Source organism: Trematomus bernacchii, unplaced genomic scaffold (assembly GCF_902827165.1).
Source record: "Trematomus bernacchii unplaced genomic scaffold, fTreBer1.1, whole genome shotgun sequence".
In the NCBI taxonomy this organism is placed as follows: domain Eukaryota; kingdom Metazoa; phylum Chordata; class Actinopteri; order Perciformes; family Nototheniidae; genus Trematomus; species Trematomus bernacchii.
Window position 1 is genome coordinate 2,477,187 of NW_022987801.1, and position 24,440 is coordinate 2,501,626.

A 24,440-nucleotide genomic window follows, 5' to 3' on the forward strand; every position below is an offset into this window, starting at 1 on the left:
AATGCATATCATCAATAAGAAACACTCCAATGTTAAAGAACGATATATAAGACTATGAGTCCAATACTGAACAATTTAAGGGAGGCTATATAAGTTTATATTGCTATAATGCTATATATTTATATACCTGGCTGCTAAATCCTAAGAACTGTTACAGGATGTGTATTTTGTAAATTGTGTAACTTTTTATTTTTATTCTATTTTTTATTATATTATGACTTTTTCTTTTATCTTGAATATTTTTGTATGCATGCTTCTTCATAACATTAAGCTGTCTCTGGCTCTTTTTCTGCTGTAACAACGTACATTTCCCCTCTGTGGGACTAATAAAGGTATTCTGATTCTGATATAATTATGATGTTAACTACAGGATCAGGTCGGGACACAAATAAAGACTTAGCCTCTTTGTGACCTTTCTGTTATGAGGGCGTGGGCTAATAGAGAGAGACACGCACGCTTATGGTGTTGTATGTTATCTGCATGTCAACATGTGTCAACAATGAGCTGCGGCAGCTAATGAGATGAGGATCTTTTAATCACCAAAACATGAGGAAATACTCTGAGTCTGCACTATGGTCATCTTTAGTTTATTTGGTATTATCTGAAACAAATGAAAGTGAAGTTTTACAAAGTATTTAACACTTCACACTTTGATCATTCATTTAAAGAGTTATAAGTTGTATTCTTTAACGGCAGTACCAGACAGGTTTTTTTTTAAAGTTTTTTTTTTAATTTAACCAGATAAAAATAGATAAAATCTCATTTACAATGCTGACCTGGCCAAGAAGGCAGCAACGTTACGCATTTTTACACATAACACAGACATATAAAATACAGAGAACACAACTAAGTAAACAAAAAAAAAGCAGTCACTACATTGTGCACATTTGGGACAGTAAGAAAGGTACTACTTATTACTTCAAGAGCAGCTGGTGGTAAGGACCTCAGACAACTTCAATTGAAAACAGGCTATGGGGACAAGTGCCCTCAGTTTAAGGCGTGATTGAAGGTCATTCCAAGACCAAGGACCATAATAAAAAAGACTCCTTTTTCCAGCCTCAGTCCGCACAGTACCTGGAACCGTATCCAGGCACTGGATCTGAGGTTGTAAGAGTCACAAACTGGGGCAAATCTGGCACATATGTACAGTGGAAGCAGACCTAAAATGGCTTTATACATTAATAAAAACCAATGCTGCATACTAAGTGAGGACCATCCAGTTAGGCTATACAGTTTGCAATGATGAGTCCTACAGGGTGCATTTGATATATAACGCAGTGCAGCATAGAGTGGGTCAAGTTTGGCCAAAACAGTGGGACAGGCAAATCTATAAATTGTATCACCGTAGTCAAGCTGGGACAGGAAGAAGCCAGAGACCAACCTTTTACGGGAAGAAGTTGAAAAACAACATTTAAGTCTGTAAAGGAAGCCAAGAGTGAATTTCTATTTCTTAGTTAGAACTTCAATGTGGTGTTTAAAGTTTAGATTTCTGTCCAACCAAAAGCCCAGATATTTGTATGTATCGACAAACTCAACGGAGACAGTTATTGAGACATCACTTCATAATTCCTTCTGCAATAAAGAAAACTGTTTTTACATTTCTCTGATGTCTGGATGTAAACTTTCCAATGGTAAAAGTATGATGATAAATTGCATAATCTAGATTCTACCTGCTAATCAGTTTGGTGTAGAATTTAGGTTTGTGTAATGTTAAGAAATCATTTTTTGCAGACAGTTTTTACAGTTAGTTTACAAGATTGAATTGCTCTATGTATTTTGTGTAACTGTAAGTGATACAAGACTCAAACTAACTTAAAAAACTTTTTGCATCTATAAGAAATTTACTTTGCACCTTTTTTATTAGATATTACACTCAAAAAATTCAAGTGCCCATATGCATACTGACTTGTGTAAATAGACGTGTTGCCTTAGTTAGCTTGTCGTATGTATAGTAGGGCTGCACGATTTGGGGAAATAATCTAATTGTGATTTTTCTGTCGATATTGCGATTGCGATATTTGTTTTTAAGCGACCCAACGGAAGTTTATTGTAAAATGCGGCCATATCTCCGGCTAGGAAGGTCGTATCAACGTGCTCCCATCTCTAGCACCCCCGCAGCCCGAGCTACGAGTGAAAGAACTAAACTTACATGAAACTTCCGTTGGGTTGCTTTAAAGTCAAGCTTCAGTTTAAGATTCACCCTGTAATAGATGTAAAACATGTGATGGAGCATTACTAACCTGACTCAGATGCTTTGTTTCACCAAACCATCTAGGAAAGCTCCACTGGAAGCCATTTGGAAAAGTATTTCAAAAATACTTGGCAGGTGATTGGATCAATCTGTCTATCACCTACTATCATGGGCCACTTCTGATTGGTTAACAATGACTGGTACATGTGGAGTACAGCACTTCTGATTGGTGTGGATGACTGACACACAAGAAGAACTAAAAAAAAAAAAGATTCGCAGGCTTTGCGATTTGATAATTGCATAATTTAAAATCGCGATTTCGATTTAAAATCGATTAATCGTTCAGCCCTAATGTATAGAGCACAGTAGTTTTAATATTAGTATTACTTGTCTTTCCAACTCTCTTTTATACGTGCACCATACACACTCTGACACGATGACAGCAAGAAACTTCCCAAAACAGTAGTGAAAACAAAAACTCACCCTCACTTTGGCTTATATTGATTTTGTCCTGTTGTGCGATACTTTGATATGAGGGCTCACATTTTTTTAATCTGTCATATAAATCCAACTCGATAAAGCAGATGTAATACAGGAGATTAACTATATCAAATGGAGTGTGTATTCGCCCAGGCTGCTTGATATCAATACAGGTCTTTTATAGTAAATCTTGCTGATTTTAATAGACTTTTCAAACAGAAATAAGGAAAATGTGTCTGAAGTTCTTTAGGGAGTAATGGCGGCGTTGTTGTCAAACATTGTATCAAAGCTTTCATTATCCGTTATGACATCGATCGATCATTACTGGCAGAATGAACTCCCATATATGATTGTTTGTGTGTGAGGGGTCGAGAACATATGTTTCACTGCCTCACTTTGTGGTGTATGGACATTTTCTGTATAACATTATGAAAACATGATGAGTGTTAATGATTACTCACCTGTGTGTATTTTCTTTTATACACGTCTTTTGTGTGTTTTCCCGCTGTGTTCATGGGACAGCAGGGGCGGGAGGATAAGCGCTTGGTGAGAAGGATTACCTATATCTGTTAGGCCTCCTTTTGTTTCCCCCGGGCAGTGTCACGTCTCATTACTTCTGTACTCCAGCCTGGCTTTAGCAGGATACATTTAAAATGCAGGCAGCCTGGCTGTCCAAGAACACCAGGTTTAGACGCAGAGTGATATGCGCGCGCTTTGCCTGAGAGGCTTTCTTCATTAAGCAGGCAGGTTAACTTCTTCCAAAGCTGCCATTGATGGCAATTAAGTTAAGGCTCATCGTCTGGTTACAATATCTCGCTTTCAAAGATGTCTTTGAGCTCACTTCACGTAATTAACATGTGACGACGAAGGGGAGGCTATACAGCAAGAAAGCAAGGTGTACTACAAGAGGACATTTATTAATTGCAACTAACAATTATTTCATTATTGATTCATCTGCCATTTTTTTCCTAGAATGATTGATTAATGATGGTGAAGCATCGTTCAGTTGTTATGCTCAAAATATCTGGAACAAACTCCCAGAAACCTGCAGGTCCGCTGCAACTCTTACTACTTTTAAATCCAGGCTTAAGACTTTTCTTTTTGCCGCTGCTTTTAATTGAGCTATTCATATCTTACATTGCACTGTAACTTTTAATCATGTATTTTTTCTTTTAATGTTTATTTTGTTATCTTTGCTTTTTAATGACTGTTTTTAAATGCCATTTTCTTAATGTCTTCATTTTTGTAAAGCACTTTGAATGACCTTGTGTTGAAAGGTGCTGGTTAGGGTTAGGGTTGGGTTAGGCACCCCTAGGGTTGCCTAATCAGTTGTAAAATATTAGAAGTAGTGAAGTATGTCCATCCAAGTTTCAGTTAAATTCCAAAGCCATTACTTAATTATTAATTATCAAAGTAGTTGCCACTTATTTTTCTGTTGATCAACTAATTGATTAGTCGATTAATTGTAGCAGCTTTTTTAGACAGAAGCATTGCCACAACAATAGAGCTAGAAAAAAATCTGAAGGTTCCAGCATCTCAAATGTGAGGTTTGCTGCTTGTCTCTATTTAATATCATTATAAATTCAAAATCAGATAATAAGAGAAAACAAGATATTTAGGAATGTCACACAAGGCTCACATTGCAGTTCTAACTACTTTATAGTGATTGTATTTATAGGAAAAGCACAGACAAGATGAAGGCTTTAGTACATTTGTAATATGCCTGGGTTTGGGACACTAGGGTGGAGAATTGAATGATTAAGATAACTCCTGGAATGTACAAAATAATAATGGGAATGTTTCAATACATTATAGTTTGATAAGTTGATCATAACCATGCCAACCTGTCCTGACTACAGTCCTGAGTCAAAAAGTGTCTTAAACAAACCTCACATTTGTTTCAACCTGCCAGGAAACAGCAGTAACGTGTTGAATTCAGCGCACTATTGTCTAAATCTACCCAAATACCCAATTATGTAAGTGTCATCTATTTGTAAGTCAGTTCGTACTCTTATATACTACATCCTAAATCCCCTTTGAGACACTCCAGTTAACAAACATTCATTCAGTAGTTGTAAAGATCTCTTCAGAAGAACCATTCCTCTAAAACCATTTGGCCTAATCACTTGCAAATCCTTCCAGTCAAGTGGCTCATTAGAAGAAACCAGTGATGTTAAGCTGAATGGCATAAACATCCTCCATAGACCTTTTCTATTCAAACTGCTGTTAAACATGCTACAGTGGACAAACAGCCCACTCGTTTGGAACCCAGTTCATTTTGCGAATTCCTTTCATTCGCATGGGTCATTGACTCCTTCTTCCTCACCCGTGCGCTGACCCAGAAGGGCCTGTATGTCTACAACGCTTGCATGTTGACCCCTTGCTCTCGTTGCCCTCACCCTCCCTCTCAAGGAACCTTCTCCCCCCCGTGTCGCCCGCTCATCTCGCCCTCCAGCTGGTTCCCTGCACCGTCCAGAAGCCGTGGAGCTCTCCCAGCTAATCTAGATTGCGGGAGGCCTCCCTCCTGCCAGCCAACACAAGAGAGGGCAGCCCTAATTGCTTATGTCGTAAAGCTCTCTGACCCAGATAAGCCTGCACTCCCCAAAGCTGTCGATATAACCCCACTTTACCTCACCAAACCTGCCTCTCCTGATCCACACAAGCCGCCCCCCCCTTACGTTTCTGCACCTTCTGCCACATTATTAACACCAAGGACAGGGGGATGACGATGGGGAGATGGACATGAACATCGTGGGTTGACCAAACATGAGTAGTCATTTAAAAATAGTTTTTTTTAAAGATTTGCAGGAAAACAACTTATTTTTGAATACATCTTGTAGAGCTGGGCAATATGAACAAATATTATATATAACAACTTTTTTTACCACAGCATAACGATATCTAAGAGTTGAACATTGATGCATTCAGAAAATATTTACACAATGAGAATTATGATAAACAATCAGTAATGTGAATTTAATGACTAAGCGGGTAAAATATATAAAAGGGCAAGTCTGAAAGAGTCTGCTACTGTACATAACTTTTAGTAATGCTGCCTTTAAAACCAGGAAAAGACAACATTTACGATATTAGGATCACCAAAATCTAAGAGGATATCTAGTGTCATATCCTGATATTATTGATATATTGATCGGTTCTCAAACCAAATATAGGATTATTTAAATGCAGTAATAATCTGCCCGGAAAATGTATAAAATATTAGTCAGTACGTTGGAGTAAGAGCACATGTCCAAAGAGAAAGGCGTGATTACTTGAAACAAAAATTACAAGTACCATATATATAGAAATAAATGAAATAACTTTTTGTATTGCTGCCTTTAAAACCAGGAAAAGATAACACGTACAAAATTAGGATCTCCAAAATATAAATGTCTAGTATCATATCCTGATTGATATAATATAAATATATTGCCCAGTCTGTCAACCCAAATGTAGGATGAATATTCTTCCCCATAAATATATCAAATACAAATAACTACATTGGAGTAAGAGCACATGTCGGAAGAGAAAGGCGTGATTACTTATTGACCCGAAAGTGTAACGTATCAGATATTTAGAAACGACGCAAAGGTGTATGTTGTTTATGTTTGTGCTCAATATAAGCCCATCTAAAGCATGGAGTTGCGTGTGAATAGAGGTCGCATGCCTGGCTCATGATTTAGCCCGGTAATGCAGGATTAGCCACAAAACACCACAGAGCCTCGGACGGTTGTCAAGCGCCGAATGTCACACGTGCTCAACTTTACCAACAGATCACTGATCGACACTTCGGGCGACTTTTAAGCTCCGCAACCACAGATATTTAGATATTATTTATCTTCTATGCTCACTTTCTAATAAGGAGATATAAATGCGATATAATGAAAAACTTCCAGAAATATTACTCGAGCAGTTTTGCCCTTTGGGTCCCATTACAGAATATCAACTTCTTACTGAGAAGTCCTTAAAGTCCACTTTAAAACAGATCCTAATTACTAAATAGGAGCTTTTAATTGGATGCAACCCTGACTCGCCCTGTAATCTCCCATCACACGCTATTGGTGCAGGGATGCCTTTAAACCCCCATCTTAAGCCATGTTACACCACAGGTTAATGTCAACTGTGTCAAGTACTAGGTGAACGATACACCTACTGATATCTTGTAGTTTTTCTCGTTGTGACAAAACTACAAAACCCTACACAATTTCAGACAGTTTAAATGAGTGACATCTGCTGTATTGTGTTTGTAAGTTTCATATTTCTTGACATAATACTTTATTTCTCGGCCTGTCCCCTCTTACGCTACTACAACGGTTATTTAAGTGATACTTCCTGAAACACTGTTGACATAACTTGTCACTCCAAATCCCTCCGGTGAAGTGAATTGATTGGATTTGCGCATTTCCAAGTGCTCAAAGAGCTTTCCGCTCACTAAGGAAGTTGTTCATAAGTTGTAGACTGCATCTTGTATAATATTTAAAAGCAAAATCAGTGACAGTTACAAACAAATCAGGCATTTTATTTTGTTTTATCACCAAAAAAAACGCAGTATCCACATCACATCATCACAAATAATGTTCAAATTGATACAAAACAAAATTCTAAATGAATTTCTAAAACAAAAATGTTCCATGCCCAACATAATTTTTCACACCAAACACAAACTTGTGCTACAGTTTTCCTGCTGGGGTTTATTCTTTATTATTTATAAGTCCAGTTGAAGGAAAACATTTTACAATAAATATATCATAAACACTGCAAGTGTGGAAGGAAAACATATTTAAATCTCTGTTAAAATCAACAATAACAACGTAACACTTAAAAGTAACCAAACGGCAATGTATACACATACTTTCCAGGTATTTTGTTTATATGAAAAAAGTGGTGGTCAAAGTACTGTGCCAGTATGTTTCAGAATAATACGAGAGATTAAGATCAATAACTTAACATATTTTAGACTGCTTTTGTTTGAGGTTTACATTTTGATTGTGCAGTATTTTTATCCATGCTACATTTCTACCTGAGTCCACTGGCCCCACCATATACTTCAAGAGAAAGAAACCCAACTCTAGATAATCTAAGCGACTACCAGCGTCAAATCCTCTGTGTTATAATACAGTAGTTTTCCACAGTGTTGGCAAAATAATAGTCATACAATGTTCTGTGTAAAGTTTCCCAGTGCTTTGTTTTCCCGGACAGTTTGTGGCAAGAAAAAGCACTGACATGATACTGAGAACGTCAAAATGTGCAGATAGTTGAAACATGGAGTAAATGTACATCCTCTGGTATTGCGTAATCCCTGCTGCTCACTAATATATACGGTATGCTGCAATACTGCATTCAACACTAGTGTCTGTTGCCCTCTGGTGGTCTGACCACATCGATTGGCACAACATTTGATGGAAACAAACTATTTAAACTTAATATAAAGTGATGCATTTGTTAAAAAACTGGGTTTGTAGTTTACCTCATAATCAGATTGCGATGCCATTTTGTTTCAATTCATTATTAGTACTCAATAGCCGAAAATATCTTAGAAAAAAGATATTCTTGACCCTTTGCCCGTATTTAAAGTCCAATGGATTTTTTTTCTGCTATAGTATATCTGCTTTATGTTACAGTACATAACCTGAGGTTAGGACTTTTGTTTCTTAGGATATCTCTAAGTATATGTAGAGATTTTCTTTGTATCTGGACAAGCTCAAAAATGTTGTAAAATAGAAAGTGTACCTCTAATTATTATACATTCTGGATTTTGATTCCAAAAAGTTGCTTGCCAGTTTTTCAGTCTTGATTGATCACTTTTTTCTTTCTGTCCCAACCAGCAGAAATGTTTTACTTGATATAAATCCAAGAGTTGCCGTCAGAATTTAAAAGAAAAGCTGGTTCGTTTAGGGTAGAGAAGAACAACGTACGTCCATTATTTCAGCAGGAGACTGATTTCAATAGAGAAGCAGGATCAGCAGCGTCGGTTGGAGGATGGGTATTTTGTTTTCAGGCCCTCTTTGAAGCTGCGAAACAGAACCCGGTTGCGTTTGTTCTCCTCGTCCTTCTTGGCGTGAAACTCCCCCTGGATCTTGAATCCCCGGTGCACCAAGAAAGCTGAGCTCAGCACCGAGAACTTGTATCCAGCGACGTGGAGCTCGCAGGCCTGAGGGGGGAGACAGAAAGACAGGGTGAGCAGCAGACAGACATGGAGGTGTGAAGATGTGAAAGGAAAAGAGAGGAGACAAGAGGACAGGTGAGGTGAGAAGAAAGGTAACGGCAAGGACAGACAAGGAAACAAGAAAGAAGAGCTGAAATATGGAAATAAGATGCATAGAAGCGAGGTCAAAGGGAATCATGAATAGTATGGTTTTCTCAGACTTCAGAAAACTCCTTTCAGAACAGGATACCATAAGTCTACAGGTTCTACTATTTTGGACAGTTGGTTGGACAAAAACATTGATAAGTAAATAATGCATCAACTCGCCTCATCAGTCAAACTATTTTTGCTAATACTGTAAATCTTGCAATGGATTGCATCAGCACTGCGAGAATAAAAAGGCACTCAATTGTACTTACTCTTCGTCATAGAAAGAGACTAAATGAACTAGGCTGATCAAATCCTACATTTTTCTTATTGTCAACTTACCTTATTGTTTGAAAGTATAATAGCACTTTCTAATGCTTTTTTGGTTGTAAAAGAGACAATAAGACGCGTTTGATTTTGTGATTAAATATATGCTGCAGTCTAATCAGTGCAAGAGAAGGAAGTTGTGACAGAAACGTCACTTTGTTGCACGTTTTCATGTCATTTCATGACAACGTGTTGTGCATTAAACTATATACAAACTGGACAAAAACAGTCCAATTACATACATTTGTTTCAACTGAATTTCACAGTGTTCATCAGCTAGAATGTGGACTTTGAGGATATAAGTGTCAAATGTTGAAATTGTACAAACCTGGCTGATACGATTGAAGCCATATTGCTTGAAGTTCTCATCATAGAGGGGCACAGTGTGGGGCCCGATGTAGAAAGGCTCCCAGGGATCAACCCAGGTGAGCGTGTAGCCAACTTCCAGGGGTTCGGATCCTCTAACGTGGCTGTTGACCCACCGCGAGTAGTTAGTGGGGGCCTGACAGCGAGAGCACAGCTCTTCATAAAAGGGCCGGACCTCACCGACCTGGTAGAGCTGAACCAATTCTGCCTTGTTTCCGGGCATCTTCCTTGCGTGGCGGATCTCAAAGGCAGGCAACACAAAAACCTCATCACTCGCTGTCTCACGCCCCAAGATCATGGCCTCAAACTGCTGGTGGAGGTCAGCGCTCGGCATCATGTCGATGTCAATGACCAGGATGTAGGAGGACTCTGTGCCACCTCGGGCTACGTTACGCAGGAGGTTGTTGGGGTAGGAGACGTTTCCACTGATGGCATAGTTCTTGTATTTATCCCTGTGCGTCTCTAGTCTGGAAAACACAGAGGCACAGTCTTCAAGCCCTGCAAAATGCTCACGGTCCTGCTCAGGGAAACTGGCCATCTCTCCTGAGAGGCACACCAAGTGGAAGTCCACCAGAGACTGAATCTGGGGGCAGAAGAAGCTGAGAGCATAAACCAGAGCAGTGGCAAACTTGACATCTTGCCCGTGTGCGAATATGGCCACAGAGAGAGGGTTGTGCCACCTTTCCACAAGAGATTCCAGGTGATGCAGGTTGTTGATGGTTGTGTGTGTGGCTAAAGCCAGGACATGGGAGCTGGGGATGGACCCTGGTTTATGATTTGTGGTGAAATCACTTTTTATCAAGTTCTTGTACACCCGGTACTGACCACTGTTGTCAAAGATCCCTCCAGTAGACAGGGAGAACCTCAGACGCTCCTTCCGTGAGTTTTTCTCGGGGTGCCCATTCTTCTTGCCCCCAGAGCCTCCAAAAAGCTCAGAGTACCGGTACCGCTGCTGATTACCGTGAAACTGGGATAAGAAGGACAGGTAAATGAGCTGCAGGAGCGCCACTATCAGCAGAGCACTCAGCACCACTTTGAAAACCGAGCATTTCTTGGACAGATGCATTCCAGAGAAACTGCAAACTGGACAACTAGTGTGCACAAAGCAGCTCCAAACACCGGAGCAAGCAGCTGTTTCCTTGAGCTATTTCTGTCCTAGCATTACCCACATTGCTATCACAATGCTAACAGTGCAACCTATCAGGGTGGAAATACAACAAATACTTGCACATTCTGCTGGTTACTGGCATAGCTGCTCCAGATATTCATGCAGCTCTCGATAGCACGAAAACAAAACGACGGATCTAATCCTGTCTGCGTGATCTTCGTGCAAAATAATTGTTGCAACCATTCTGCTTTGATGCGCAGCGGCGCATGTAGATACGTAATAACCGTAATGTCGGGAGTAAAGGCGCAACAGAATGTGATCTTTTAGCATATTATAGCATATGGCCCGCTAGCTAGCTGTTTAATGTAGGATGAAAGAGGTAATGCCACTATTTCGTTAGTCTTTGTGAAAGCGTACTGTAACAAAGATGAATAATGAATGTGTTTTCCATGATTTGTATCGTCTATAAAATTGTCTGCGCATGTATTCGTAGATCCACAGACGAGGTGGCCGAGTGGTTAAGGCGATGGACTGCTAATCCATTGTGCTCTGCACGCGTGGGTTCGAATCCCATCCTCGTCGATATCTATTTTCATTTTTTACTGTTTATGTCATTTGCTCATATTGTCATTATGTTTGGCATAATAATCACATGTGAGAGCATTGCTACACGGTTCTCTCTTTTTATATTTATTTACTCTTGCACTATATCCTATTAGCTTCATACATATACACACTGAGTATCATTATTTATCATATCTTATATTAAAGTTTACACTGTTAACGTTGTTAATAACAGCACTGGATTTATTTTCTTTTTTAGCGCCACACAATTGTTTTGGTCTCCAAACGTTCTATTCTCATTCAGTTTATGTATGTCATGTCTTTCTTTTCATTCTTTAAATTGTTTAACTTGATTGTGTTACTTACTGGTAAGCTTCTATACTTTTTTTAAATGTATTTATTTCCTTGTACTGCATCAACAATTCAAATTCCCTGCTGGGTATCAATAAACGTCTATCTTAGCATAGATAGATATGTCGAATAATATAATATTACATTTCTATTCATCTTCAATATATTGAGGGGCAAACATAGAGGTGATAGTCATTTTGTTTGATGTTCTTTTTGAAAAAACTCTTACCTTAATCTCCAACAAAACCAGGAATGTGAATTGTGTTCATTTTAATCCAGGTCGCAACAGTTACAGCTGTGATGTTAAATTGTAAACATCTGATTACGTGTAAGGGCTTTGTGGCACACAGTAACAATTATGTAAGACAACACACAGAAAGAACATTTGTGAAACATTTTTAATGAACATTAACAAAAACATTTTTGTCCTCACGACTACATGAACAGTGCTGACAGCAAAAACATCAGGTCCGAGGCGACATTTCCTCATTTTAGACAGAGTTCAGAAATGAATTCAACATAGCTCAAACATGTGCTATAGACCAGACTACAACTTTTGTTGTGTTTTTAATAACGGGGCTTTATCATCAAGGTTGTGGTGGTAGTACTGACTTATGGTCACATCATAATGTCCGCTTTATTAACCTCTGTACAAAAGCTGACCACACATTTATATGAATACAAACCAGCAGCCATTCTGTGCATGGAGAACATTTTACAAGTCATGAATTACAGAGGCTGAAAAAATCTGACGTTCATTTTTGATCTAGTGACATGTTTACGGTATATTATCTTGTTCATGCTCATAATACATGTTGTCAAAATGCCTTCAAGGACCTGAACTGCCTTGGCAAGGGTGACTTCTTGCAAAGCTCAACCTAATTCAGGGCCCTATGAAATCAGCTTTTTTTGTACGTTGTAAGTCGAAAGTCTTAAGTTAACATAAACATTCAGATTTCGTTTTTATCTGTGCACTCCTGTCTTGCATTTTCTAAACATTTGATTTTTTAATTTCTTCTTTGAATTTTTTATTAGGCATCCTTGAAACTGTATATTAATAAGTGGATTACATTTTGCCGTACTCTGATACAATGAAGTATTTATTTGCTCATGCGTAAATGATAGTAAGACGAAAACAAGAACTTACAATTCAATTATTTAATTTAGGCCACAATATTCTAGAAAAAGAAAGTCAGCTTCACTGAAAGGCAGATTTAAGACAAACAACCTACATTTTTATAAGCACTAGCATTCACATGTGTGAGTCGGTGTCTGTTGCAAAGTACCTCAGTACCAAGTGCAGTATCTGAGCAGAAATGTAATCAAAATCAAGTGTGAGAAGATACATTTTAAATTGTGTGACTACAACCATATTTTAGGTACTGGAGAAATCATAAGGCCCTACGGTCGCTCTCAATAATAACAAACTACGACACTAAAACGCCAGCTCCGCTTTTAGACCCGCCGTCTTTGTTGTCACTGGAAGATTCCGCCGACTGGCCCTGTGCCTCCGCTTCACCTTCTCCCACCAACCGGATGTTGTAGCGTTCCCTGTACTCTGTGAGGTCCCGCCCTTTCGTCTGCATCTGCTTGTTGATGGACTCGATTAATTTGGAGATCTGTGGAGATAAAAGAAGAGGACACTTGGGATTAAATGCAGCAATTTAAAATTCATATTCCAACAGTAATGCACTAATATTGTGTCCATAGGCTCGGTAATCCTTACAATACAATGAATAACCACAATGCGTTATAGTTTTTGTTCTGTTTCCATGATTGCTGAAACAATTTGCTGGTGACATACAGTATAAAGATGAATGCATTACCTGTTCTTTGTTAGACTCCAAGGCTGGTAGAACTTCTTTTACCGTCCTCTCCACCAACACTCCTCCTACAAGACGAAAGCATTTCCTCGAAGGATCCACTTCCTTCAGGGTTTCAATTACTAAGCTGGATGGAGGAAAAAAAATGTAGACAAAAAGGGATGTTATTAACAAATAATTGCACCTCAAAGATTCAATAAGCAGATGTGTGAGTATCCTCTACCAACCTGTGCTCATTGATATCCATCTCGAAATCTGCAGATTTAGACGCCATACTGCGCTGCTCCTGACGCATCCTTTGAAATGTTGCCACCACCTGACACAAAAAAAACACCATCAGAAACAATACACTCACTGTCACGGTATTAATCTCAGTTTGAATCAGGTACTGCAGTGATAACACATGTCCTGTATTGATCATCAATCAAACAAGTCAAATGTTTAGCGACTACATTTCTTTTGACTGTTACAACCTAAGAAAAACAGTTTTATTCTAGTCTTCATAGTGTTATATTACTATTTTCTTAATTTGTTATATTTTAACCATTGTTGTTAGCTTGCACTTTTTATGTTAAGTCTCATTCTGCTTTTACTTCAGAAAGATTTACTCAGGATATATTTACTTGTTATTAAAAGCCACAGTGCACACTTTCTTAATCTATACAGTACACTTTTTGTATATTTTACTGTCCTTTCAGTAGATTGGTATATTAGAGAGTATTCAAATGTATTCGCTATATTTTTATAGTGTGTAGATAGGTTTTCAGTCATAAAAATAGCTCCAGTCCTCACACTGACTCTCACTGAGAAACAATATTCAGCACAGCACACAATCCACTTATAAGTGTATGCTTATTCAAATGCAGTTAACGCATTGATATAAGCACACATAAACTCTTTATAAATGTAGGCTCCTTATATGGCTTCACTCTGTTTTTTGTGATGAGAAGGCAGAATGCTGGCGATGGGGAAGCTAATGTTAGCATCGGCTAGTTGGGAGCCACGTTTTCGGCTTTAGCTCCACCGGATTGAACCACAGAAAGACTATCGCGGGTGTACCGACTGAAGCAGACCGGGCTGGAGGGGACGGTACCTGCTCGGCAGACGGGCCGGACGGCTTTCCTCCGGCGCTGGCGCTGGTGGATTTGCTAACCGTGCTGCTACTGTTGGCTGCCATCTTGGAAGGGTGTTGCTGAGAAGGACCCCGAGCAGAATGTATAGGGATGCTTGTTGTGTGCCTGTGCGGAAATATATATGTTTTACTTTGAGTTTTGAGGGCATCTTGTATTCTTAATGTTGCAACACTGCCATCTCCTCGAGATACAGTAGGTCATATTTTACTAATCAGTATACTCTTTACCATTATCTGTTCCTGTTTGCACCAATGTTCTTTTTGTTTTTTTCAGTAATGTCCATTAAAAGGCACAGTATTTCCCTCTGAAAGGTAGTGCAGTATGAAAAAACATCAAATAAACAAAGATTGGACTTAAAACAGATAGATCGCAATTTAAAAAAAAAGATAATCAAAACATCTTTAAATGTCAATTAAACGTCAGCTGTAAAAAGTAATAACAAAAATAGTGAAATTCATAATAGATCAATTATTCAAAATTCAACATGTCAACTGACCAAGTGGAAAACTCTCTGGTGTCAAGATAAACAGAATATATATTAAGATAAGTGCAGGATTCATGTTTCTACGTTATCTACAAATCGTTTGTTCATTTTGGAGATTTTTAATCCATTTTAAATTGGTTAAACTAAGTACACCCAAACCACCAACACTCTACCAACCACAAAGCCTTAAAAACATAAAAAATAAATGTTAATTGTTCAAGATAATCATCTCAATATGTATTGTTTTAAAAAATCTATTAAAATATAAAATGTAATCAATCCTCTACACCAGTGTTGTTGCAAATGCAGTCCAGCAGCTGGAGCCAGTGTGCCTTCATGCTGGTTTCTATCCTTTCGAAATAAGGAAGAAGAAGAAAGTAGCCCTGCTAATCCTTCCTGCTATACACTAACCACACTGGACGTATTAATGTGCTACAACTTGGACTAAACAGGGGAGGTGAAGCTCTGTCAGCGTCACTGGGACCAATGTTCACGGTCAGGTGCATTTTGGGAACATCGGCAAAGTATTTGACCTCTCTCCCAGCTCAGAGACAACAGATAAAGCTCCAAAACAGGTGAGTTTATTATTCTGAGAATGTATTGTTATGCGTCTCTCTAAACAAGGTTATTATGATAAAGACTACATTCGTATTGTGTTATGTAAATCTATGTGACCGGCAGAAAGAGCATCAATACATTTTATAGTTATTGATCCAGATATTGCATTTAAAGGTCCCACTATCCTAATAAGTATAGGAGACACAATAACTAGTGCAGTTAATGATCAAACATAACGTATTTGCCAGTCATGCTGCTTTTGTGCACATAATAACCACCTCTTCTCCCTGCAGGATGTCGACCTTACTTCGCCCGGTGGCTGCAGTGTGTCAGGTGACAGCCACCCCGGATAAAAAGGCTAACTTCTCCGCCTGTAAACAGCTGGTGGAGGAGGCCAAGGGGCGAGGGGCCAGCATGGTCTTCCTGCCCGAGGCCTTCGATTACATCGGATCCAGCCGAGAGGAGACGCTGTCGCTGTCTGAGAGCCTGACAGGAGACACAATCTCACAATATTCTCAGCTGGCCAGGTACACACACTGCTTTGTAATCATTGACATAGGTCCAATGTTTTGTTGTTGTTTGGGGCAGAAAAGTTTCTTCAGTCAGATATTTTTCAATAAGCGGCTGGCTGAGAGCAGGATACACTACTCTTACACATGTATATAATCTTGCATAGATTTAAGCTCCTTCCAAGCAAATGAGGTACACAAAAAGGTGTTTTACTTCCTGCTTCTTGCCTTACTAATCTACTGTTGGCTTCACGAATGAATAAAAAGATAGAGACTTTATGTCCCGTAGTATTTGGAGTAGGGAAACGGTGAGGTTCAGTATGTTTATTTTAACATAGTGTAAATATGTATTCTATAGCCTAGTAAATATGTTGGTTATGTGTATCCATCAGCAGGCAGGTACTTCAAGATTTGAAAAATAAGCACTTTTTCAGGATTTCTTTATGTATTTTAACCACTCCTTTTTCAGGAAGTTGGAAGTGTGGCTGTCTCTTGGAGGATTTCATGAACGAGGACATAACTGGGAGTCTGACAGACGAATCTACAACAGTCACATCATAATTAACGATAAAGGTACTGTCCATTGAACAAGCTCTCTTTAAAATCCCACTCAGTTGCACACAGAAAAATTAATTATTCCTTATGGTACACATTCTGACACGTTGTCATTGCACCCACAGGTGAAATAATTTCAGTCTACAGGAAGTCCCATTTATTTGATGTGGAGCTGCCAGAAAAAGGCGTATCACTTAAAGAAAGTGCCTTCACCATCCCTGGACCCACCCTCGTGTCTCCAGTCCAAACTCCCATCGGCAAGGTGTCCTTTATAACCTTCAGTACACCTGTAAATGCATAGGAAATCTTCATATTAGGAAATATAAGTACATTTTTCCAGCTCTGTAATCTTAATATTAAACGCTGGCCATTTAATATTTGAGATGTTTCCAAAAGAGTGACAAGTAATGAAACCACCCAAGGCTTAAACAGTCTGTTTGTAGTGTGTATAATACAGCTAATGACTTTTAAAACATTGAAAACAGAAAAACTATCTATAGTTAAACATTATGATCAGCTTGTTCTTAGTCTTGGTTTTTAACTATTCTCTTTTTGTTGCCCCAGGTTGGCCTGGGCATCTGCTATGATCTGAGGTTCCCAGAGTTATCACTGGCTCTGCAAAGGCAAGGCGCTGATATTCTTACTTACCCATCAGCCTTCACTGTAGCCACAGGAGCTGCTCACTGGGAGGTGGGATAAGTCACAATACAACTACATGTGTTGGATTACTTGTGCTTGCAAAGACAGGATATCTATTAGATTGAAACCCAAGCAAAACACAAACTTGATGTATTTGTTTCCAGGTGTTACTCCGTGCACGGGCGATAGAGACTCAGTGTTTCGTCCTGGCGGCGGCGCAGGTCGGCCGGCACCATGAGAAGCGCTCGTCGTACGGCCACGCCCTCGCCGTGGACCCCTGGGGTGAGGTGCTGGGAGACTGTGGAGGGGAGAAGCCAGGCATGGTGCTGGTGGAGATCGACCTGGAGAAGGTCAGCAGCACCAGGAGGAACATGCCGGTCCAACAGCACCGAAGAAACACTGATTTTTATCAAAGTCTGGAGAAGAGTTGACTACAAGAGAAGAGCAAACATCGAACTGACAGGAAATCAGTTTGAATACAGGAAACACACTAATCAGAAAAGTGTCTTTGGTTTTATGTTTCAAAGACTTTCAGGTGGAGAAGGAAACGTCACCTACAGCATCATGAGCACTTTGATTTGAAGTGATTTTTCACGAGGATTAAACGAGAATGTTTTATGTTGTTTAATCAGATATAGCAGGTGGAGATATGTGTTCACTGTGTGAGGAGAGAAGCATATATTGTTCTCAAATCAAGCTTTTACTGATTAAATATCAACAAATGTAAGCATGAAAAAACATATCTTGATGAAATAAATATGTAAAGTTTATTGCAGCTACTGACGCGGTTTAAGGAAATCAGCCATTTAGCTTAACATTTAAGTCATCGTGTCATTACTGCTGTAGTTTATCTAATTTCTATTTGTAGTACTCAACCAAAATCAAAAAGCACTGATCAGACCAAATTAGTCTAAATGCTGTATAATGGTCAATAGATGGCACTGTTGGGTAGTAACACTATCAGAAAAAGGAGGAAATGCCAGTAAAAAAGTGAAAGTTTCCTGAAACACACTGACCTGTGGTTTACAAATCCACTTGTAACTTTCCTGGGTTTCAATTAAATACTGTCGTGCTTAAAGATTATTATAAACCCAACGTCTGAACCTTCGCTTGGTTTGTTTGTCTCTTGTTTATTCACTTTCTTTATTTTGCTTGATGGTAGCACATTATCAACATACCCTACATGTCCATACAAAAAAACAAAACATGTATCTATCCCGGAAGACTTGTTAAAGTGGCTCCTGGTTTTGATGAGAACGACCAATTATCTTATAAATCTTATATAAAGTTGTGTCAAAATCCACATTTTTAAAATTGTATTTAAACTTGTAACCAATCCTGTTTACATAAGAAAAATGCAATACTCTCTCCTTTAAAAAATGTCTTGAATCATTATGGATTCATATATTCACACAGTCAAATTCCTTCATATTTAATAACAAAAAATGCCTTAAAGTAAATGATTGTAACTGCACATTCTAAGTATCCTTATTATGTAATTGTTCTTCAGATTCATTGAGTAGATAGTCTATGAAATATCACATTACTTTGTATTTCAGAGTTTTCTACAGTGTGGTATTGGCCCTTTTACACAAGTCTCTACATGCCTTCTCTGGCAATACATACACAACACCATTTGTCATTTGTATTTACTGCCTCCACTGTGTTTTATCCCGTTTGATTTGCACTGGATGAATTATTGATCACATTCTCTCCTCCCTGCCTGTTCTAACATCACACAGACTGTGGGTGGTTTCTGCTGTAAGGCTGGGAAACAGGAAGTGAACGTCACTGACACAGGAATGGGACTGAAAAAAGAAAACACCATGATGATGAGGAGAATGTAAAATCCACTCGTGTAGCAAACACAAATCCTCGTTTCAACTGCAGGGAAAGAGGATGCATTGTCGAGCTGGAATTGAGGCAACAGGAAGGTAGGTGGCTTTCTGTGTTTATCAGCGGTAATGACGGTATGCTAATTTAAGGAAAGGAGGTCTGTGTGTGTGTTTCACCATCCGAGGCCATCCATCCATACTCATACTGCTGAGTATGGATGTTAGCTCGTTGTGTAGCTTGTGTGAATTATCTGCAAATTCGCTTAATGAATGTATTTTGTGCAGAAAATTACGCTTTCTGTGGTGTAAGGCCCTCGGCTGTTTGCTAAGTGACACTGAAGTTTCACAAGCCATCGACTGCATGAAACCCGTCCCATATGTGCTTTTCCCCGGTTATTTCACCATGAAATGCAGATGTTACGTTAATGCATGCACTGCTTTTGGCTGAGCATTTGCTGAAATCATCCACGCTTTTCCCTCAGTACACCATGTAGCTGAATGTAGCTTGTAATTCAGTGTGAACGCTTCTTTAGAGTGTGAAAAGTTGGGCTTGATAACAAACGCTGTAATTTACAACCGTGAGTTTTAGTCGACTAAATGATTGGTCGATTATGAGGAAACTTATTGCTAGTTAATTGTATTGCACATAATTGTTAAAGTGTCAGAAAATGCTTCTTAAAGTAGCCTCTGAAATATAGAGATTACGTTCTTTCTCTGTTATTTATAATATTTTATACAATATATTTGGATTTTGGACTCGCAAAACAGTTAAAGACATCACTTTGTTATGTGAGAAACTGAAATGCAACTTTAAAAAAAATTAAATTACAATTTCTTGGTTAGTTAAATGTGAGAAAAAAAGAAAATGCTCAAATGCATGTTCCAGAAGCCTACATCATGTCCTATAAAGGCTTATTTAGTCTAATCAAAAGTCCAAACCTGAGAGATTTTCATCTCACAATGATATAAAACAGAGAAAGCAAGGAAACACACATTTTAGGAGCTGGCATCGGCATAATTGTTTGAGTTTTTGCTTGTTGAATAACTTTTACAATTAACTAAAAACATGTATATTAAAGACTATTTGTAACCTTGTTTTTCAGTGGGAATACTTATAGTGACCCTTATCATTATTTACAGTACATCCGCTTTATATTCATTTGATTCCATTTTCCACAGCCCCATTCACTAACTGTACATGTCGACAAGATATACTTGACACCAAAGTAGGGTAATGTTAAACATAAACCTGAGTTAATGTGTTCGCGCTGTTACTTCTTCGCTCCATCCCTTCTAAGGTATTCCATTTATGATTAGCGGACCCTCCTCTCATTGTAGAGTCCTTCTCTTTCCAGCCAGCATCAAAGACTGATCAAACCAAAGGCACTGCTCCACCTTATCTGCTATGGCTGTTGGTTTAATCAGCGCTCCTGATTGCGTTACGCCTGTCTGGAGTGTTGCCGTCATTTCGTTAAACATGACCTTAGAGAGTTACATTCACAGCCAGAGAGTCCAGACATCTCACTTAAGTGTTTACCCCCCCTGCCTCCTAAACAGTTATCCTGTAGTTAATGACTTTTAAGTAGAAAGTCAGATTTCAGACTTTAGCAACTTAATTTTAATCTTATATTTTAAATATCAGACTTAAATTAACATCCTCATAACAAGATTTATTTTTAAAAGTTCTCACAAAATGGTTAGTATCATGCAATTGAAGCACAATGAGATTCCTTAATGAACATCCGGTAATTTTTCACCCCTAAATTAGGTATGTTCACTAGTCTGTTAGATTTTATTCAGACTCCTTATTATTATTCTAGGATGCATCCACTGCTGTCTCCTAAGTGATATAATATGCTCAGACTGGTGGAGGCTGGATCAAATTGATAGCTGAAAATGCCTCATTGATCACACACACACACACAGAGACACACACTCTAAAGGATGTCTTTCGAAGCAGGCCAGAAAGAGCATGTATTATTCATCTTATAGAATTCATTTTGTAAACGTTGGAACTTCCTTTATCTTCAATCCGGCCTGTCGAATGCTTTTTTTCACGCTATTTTTTTACCTTAAGACGTATAATTCAAAGGTATTTAATTGAAATTAGTTGCAGGTTAAAGGTGGGGTAGGTAAGTTTGAGAAACCGGCTCGAGATCGCTAGAATTTGAAAATAGACAACCGGAGAAAATCTGCCACTTCCTTATAGAGCCCCTCCTCCAACACACACGAACGCGCACATGACCAATGAGGGCACGAGATAAGTTTGTGCACAGATGGAAGGCTGACAGGCAGGTAGGCCATCCAGTTATTTTAGCCGGGCCGGCTAAAATGATTGGTCATGCTTTTTACAGTACTACGGCTTCCACAGATGACGTTTTTTTATGGATTTTTTGTCAAAGCATTTAAGATATTCATTGCTATCGGGATGTTAAGAGCATTCCATGGAATATAACACAAAGTGTATCTCGAGCCGGTTTCTCAAACTTACCTACCCTACCTTTAACATAATGCAAACTTAATGATTTGGAAAAAATAAAAGATGATATGTTAATTATGATGTAAATCCACTTAAAGCTGTAAATACAACTTCAACATAATATTTGGTTGTTGTCCTCCGTAGTATTTTCTCGAATTGACCTCGGCAGTTAGCTAGTGCCGCATGTTAAGATAAGATACGATTTACTTTATTGATCCCAACTTGGGGGGAAATTTTTTCGTCAGGACTATGTAAGAAAAGACATAATGTTAGAATGAAATAGAGCAGAAAATGAACAAACAAACATCTCAAAATAGAAACTAAAACAGAACTAAAAAGTAAAATATATTCATTGACAGAGAAAAACGTATATCTGAAGACTATCTGTCAAATTTAAAATATGAAGAAATTAGAGCTAACAAACTTTAGTCCATGCTGCGTGATGGATGTTTAGCTACACAGCAATCCATATATTGATCTCTGGCTGCCGTTTGAAGGATGTGTGTCAACTCATCGTCTCTGGGGGAGGTTTGAGCCGGTCGGTTAGATAGAGGGAGGGAAAACTGCTGAGTCACATCCCAGCAACAGTAGCCTGGGCAACACCTCCATAGTGACCAGCCGGAGGAAGATAACGGCCCTCGCTGCTCACCTAAGTTGTGTAATATCAGCAGACCCTGCAGCGTTTTGTCCCCTTGATTGTGCTGTTGTTATCGACACACACACACACACACACACACACACACACACACACACACACACACCCTCCGCCTTCTCTTTAGATTATCCACGTCCTCAAACGGCAACATGAAATCTGACACGTAGCATAGTAGCCCCCTCAGTAAGCAACACACTGTCGTCTCCCTGGCATGATTACTGTTTTGATCACCGTTACAAAAGAAGAGAGACATGAACAATGTAGTGCAGGCGTAATTATAGCAATCAAATGTCACCACAGAGAGAAACAGAATATCAAATGAAACGTATAAAAGACATGAGGCTCAGCTTGTGATGTTCAGTTCAGTCACAACTGTCTGTTTTAAAAAGGTAATTTCAAGCTATTAACACGTGTTTTATGATCTCACTCTAATTTGTCCTGGTTAGCAATACTGCATGAATTGTCATTCCTTTGGGATCAAACTAAACCACAAGGCTTAGTTTCAATTAGAGATGCCCTGATTCCAATATAATTAAGAAATATAATTGACAGTATACAGATACATCTTTCTTTGTCAAATTAAATCTTATGTTGCTAATAAAACATTGACTATTCAAGTTATTTTCCTCATGCTTTACTCAACTTTGCTCAAACAAACCTCAAAATAAAAGTGCTCCAGATTACAGGTTTAAATAAAATCCAATTGAAAATTAAATCAATGTTATCAACTTGATCTAACATGTTTCACTTTCCCAGGAGAAAACTGTCAGTTTCTGTCCATCCCGCTGTGTGGGACGTTCAAACATAATGCGTATTTGAAAATAGCAGATATGAGACTCATTGTTTAGTTTCCATAAGAGGCCGACCGATCAATGCTTTGCTAGTTTCAATCCATTGTTCTGGGCCAAATTATAACGAGAAGTCAAAGAGCAACAGAAACCGCATCACATGAGCTAAATGATCTAAGCCTCGAGATTGACTCCAGCTGAATTGAATTTCCTGAACACACTGATTCGATAAAGCTCAAATGGAAATCCCGTGTCATGGTGAGTGAGTGTGAGTGTTGGCGCACTCTTTACCTCACATTATACAGTTTGTGCCACAGAGGATTAGTGGTCTTTAGTTTCACTGGTGCTTGCAGAATCCGTTTGTTATAATAGTAGTAATACAAAATGGCACAAGCTATCCTGAACAAAGTGTCTGGATTTAATTGTGATAAGAGAGACTAAAGGAAAGGGTTTGGCGCTAAATGCTCTGAACAGTCAAAGATTGAATTCACTTCTTGTCGAGATACAATTGACCTTCTATTGATTTGGCATTCACTTTCTGTTTCTGTTTTGTACTGTTGTTCACATTGTATTGTATCACATCTTCAACTTTTTAATTTTCTTCACTTTGTGATCATCATGTGACCTTTGCTGTATGTCACATTTCAAAACACCACAGCATGAGAGAAGAATCAAAATGAAATAGAAAGTTGAAGCCATTCAGGTTGCTATGAAGGGAGCTTGGAAATCAATGAGGCCTTTTTTAACAGAGATATAGAGGAATATGGAGTCGTCTTTGGACCGTAAAAAGTAGTGGAAATCAGTCCATCTTCCTCCTGAACTCTCTTCTTCTCCTTTCCTTTATTACATAGTGACCCCTCATGCCTTGAGGCTAATATCCCTATGAATATATTCAGGTTATCTTCTCATTTTCACTCTCATCGCTCTGTTTGGTGAGGATCATTTTAGGTCACATCTGTCCCGTTTGTGCTCACATATCGTGGTGTAGTTTCCCCCTCCTCCACAGGGGGGCGAGGTGACATGCTGTGTGTCTCTGCTGCTCTGCTCTCTTTAGGCCAGCAGTTGTGTTGTCATAATCATCCTCCTATTGTACAGAGGACATCCATGTGTCATTGTAATCCCTCAGTCTATAAATACACAACTTGGCTGTGTAGAGAACAGAACATTTTAAAATCACTGCCAAATATCTCCACATTTTAAGGAAATACAACAAACTTTTTAAAATATAAAACCAAGTCAAATATGTATTTATGTTAAAATATATTCATTGTGGGCTAGCCTAGACATATGTTTACATCTCTAG

The 24,440-nt window shown here is 38.7% G+C and overlaps 4 protein-coding genes and 1 non-coding gene across 5 annotated transcripts in view; 3 read left to right on the top strand and 2 right to left on the bottom strand.

Moving 5' to 3' along the window:
- Positions 1-7,169: 7,169 nt before the first annotated feature.
- On the bottom strand, positions 7,170-11,023 carry b4gat1 (beta-1,4-glucuronyltransferase 1). Its single transcript, XM_034150186.1, has 2 exons — positions 9,619-11,023; positions 7,170-8,822 (listed from the first exon to the last, which is right to left on the bottom strand). The coding sequence occupies exons 1-2, from the start codon at positions 10,720-10,722 to the stop codon at positions 8,631-8,633; spliced, it is 1,296 nt and encodes a 431-aa protein (XP_034006077.1). The 5' UTR covers positions 10,723-11,023; the 3' UTR covers positions 7,170-8,630.
- A 241-nt stretch (positions 11,024-11,264) lies between these two features.
- On the top strand, positions 11,265-11,346 carry trnas-gcu. The gene has a single exon. It is a non-coding gene; the product is annotated as a tRNA-Ser (tRNA).
- A 713-nt stretch (positions 11,347-12,059) lies between these two features.
- Positions 12,060-14,711, bottom strand: pfdn2 (prefoldin subunit 2). Its single transcript, XM_034150187.1, has 4 exons — positions 14,596-14,711; positions 13,730-13,818; positions 13,506-13,629; positions 12,060-13,298 (listed from the first exon to the last, which is right to left on the bottom strand). The coding sequence occupies exons 1-4, from the start codon at positions 14,677-14,679 to the stop codon at positions 13,107-13,109; spliced, it is 489 nt and encodes a 162-aa protein (XP_034006078.1). The 5' UTR covers positions 14,680-14,711; the 3' UTR covers positions 12,060-13,106.
- Positions 14,712-15,496: 785 nt separating this feature from the next.
- Positions 15,497-18,488, top strand: nit1 (nitrilase 1). The gene is made up of 6 exons (XM_034150015.1): positions 15,497-15,694; positions 15,971-16,204; positions 16,656-16,759; positions 16,867-17,003; positions 17,306-17,431; positions 17,545-18,488. The coding sequence occupies exons 1-6, from the start codon at positions 15,606-15,608 to the stop codon at positions 17,809-17,811; spliced, it is 957 nt and encodes a 318-aa protein (XP_034005906.1). The 5' UTR covers positions 15,497-15,605; the 3' UTR covers positions 17,812-18,488.
- A 684-nt stretch (positions 18,489-19,172) lies between these two features.
- The window catches only part of clcn3 (chloride channel 3), a 35,130-nt gene continuing 29,862 nt past the window's right edge, over positions 19,173-24,440 (top strand). The window contains 1 exon segment of the mRNA XM_034150191.1: positions 19,173-19,314. The gene's annotated coding sequence lies outside the window, so the exon portion shown is untranslated.

Bases quoted from the DNA above. Each gene is read 5' to 3' on its own strand.
- b4gat1 (XM_034150186.1), bottom strand. From the start codon at position 10,722: ATGCATCTGTCCAAGAAATGCTCGGTTTTCAAAGTGGTGCTGAGTGCT. The intron at 8,823-9,618 runs GTTTGTACAATT...CTCCCCCCTCAG, and splicing joins GCTTCAATCGTATCAGCCAG to GCCTGCGAGCTCCACGTCGC.
- pfdn2 (XM_034150187.1), bottom strand. From the start codon at position 14,679: ATGGCAGCCAACAGTAGCAGCACGGTTAGCAAATCCACCAGCGCCAGC. The intron at 13,630-13,729 runs GTTGGTAGAGGA...TCCTCCATCCAG, and splicing joins ATGGATATCAATGAGCACAG to CTTAGTAATTGAAACCCTGA. The intron at 13,299-13,505 runs GTAATGCATTCA...TTATCTCCACAG, and splicing joins TGGAGTCTAACAAAGAACAG to ATCTCCAAATTAATCGAGTC.
- nit1 (XM_034150015.1), top strand. From the start codon at position 15,606: ATGTTCACGGTCAGGTGCATTTTGGGAACATCGGCAAAGTATTTGACC. The intron at 16,205-16,655 runs GTACACACACTG...CTCCTTTTTCAG, and splicing joins CAATATTCTCAGCTGGCCAG to GAAGTTGGAAGTGTGGCTGT. The intron at 16,760-16,866 runs GTACTGTCCATT...TTGCACCCACAG, and splicing joins CATCATAATTAACGATAAAG to GTGAAATAATTTCAGTCTAC.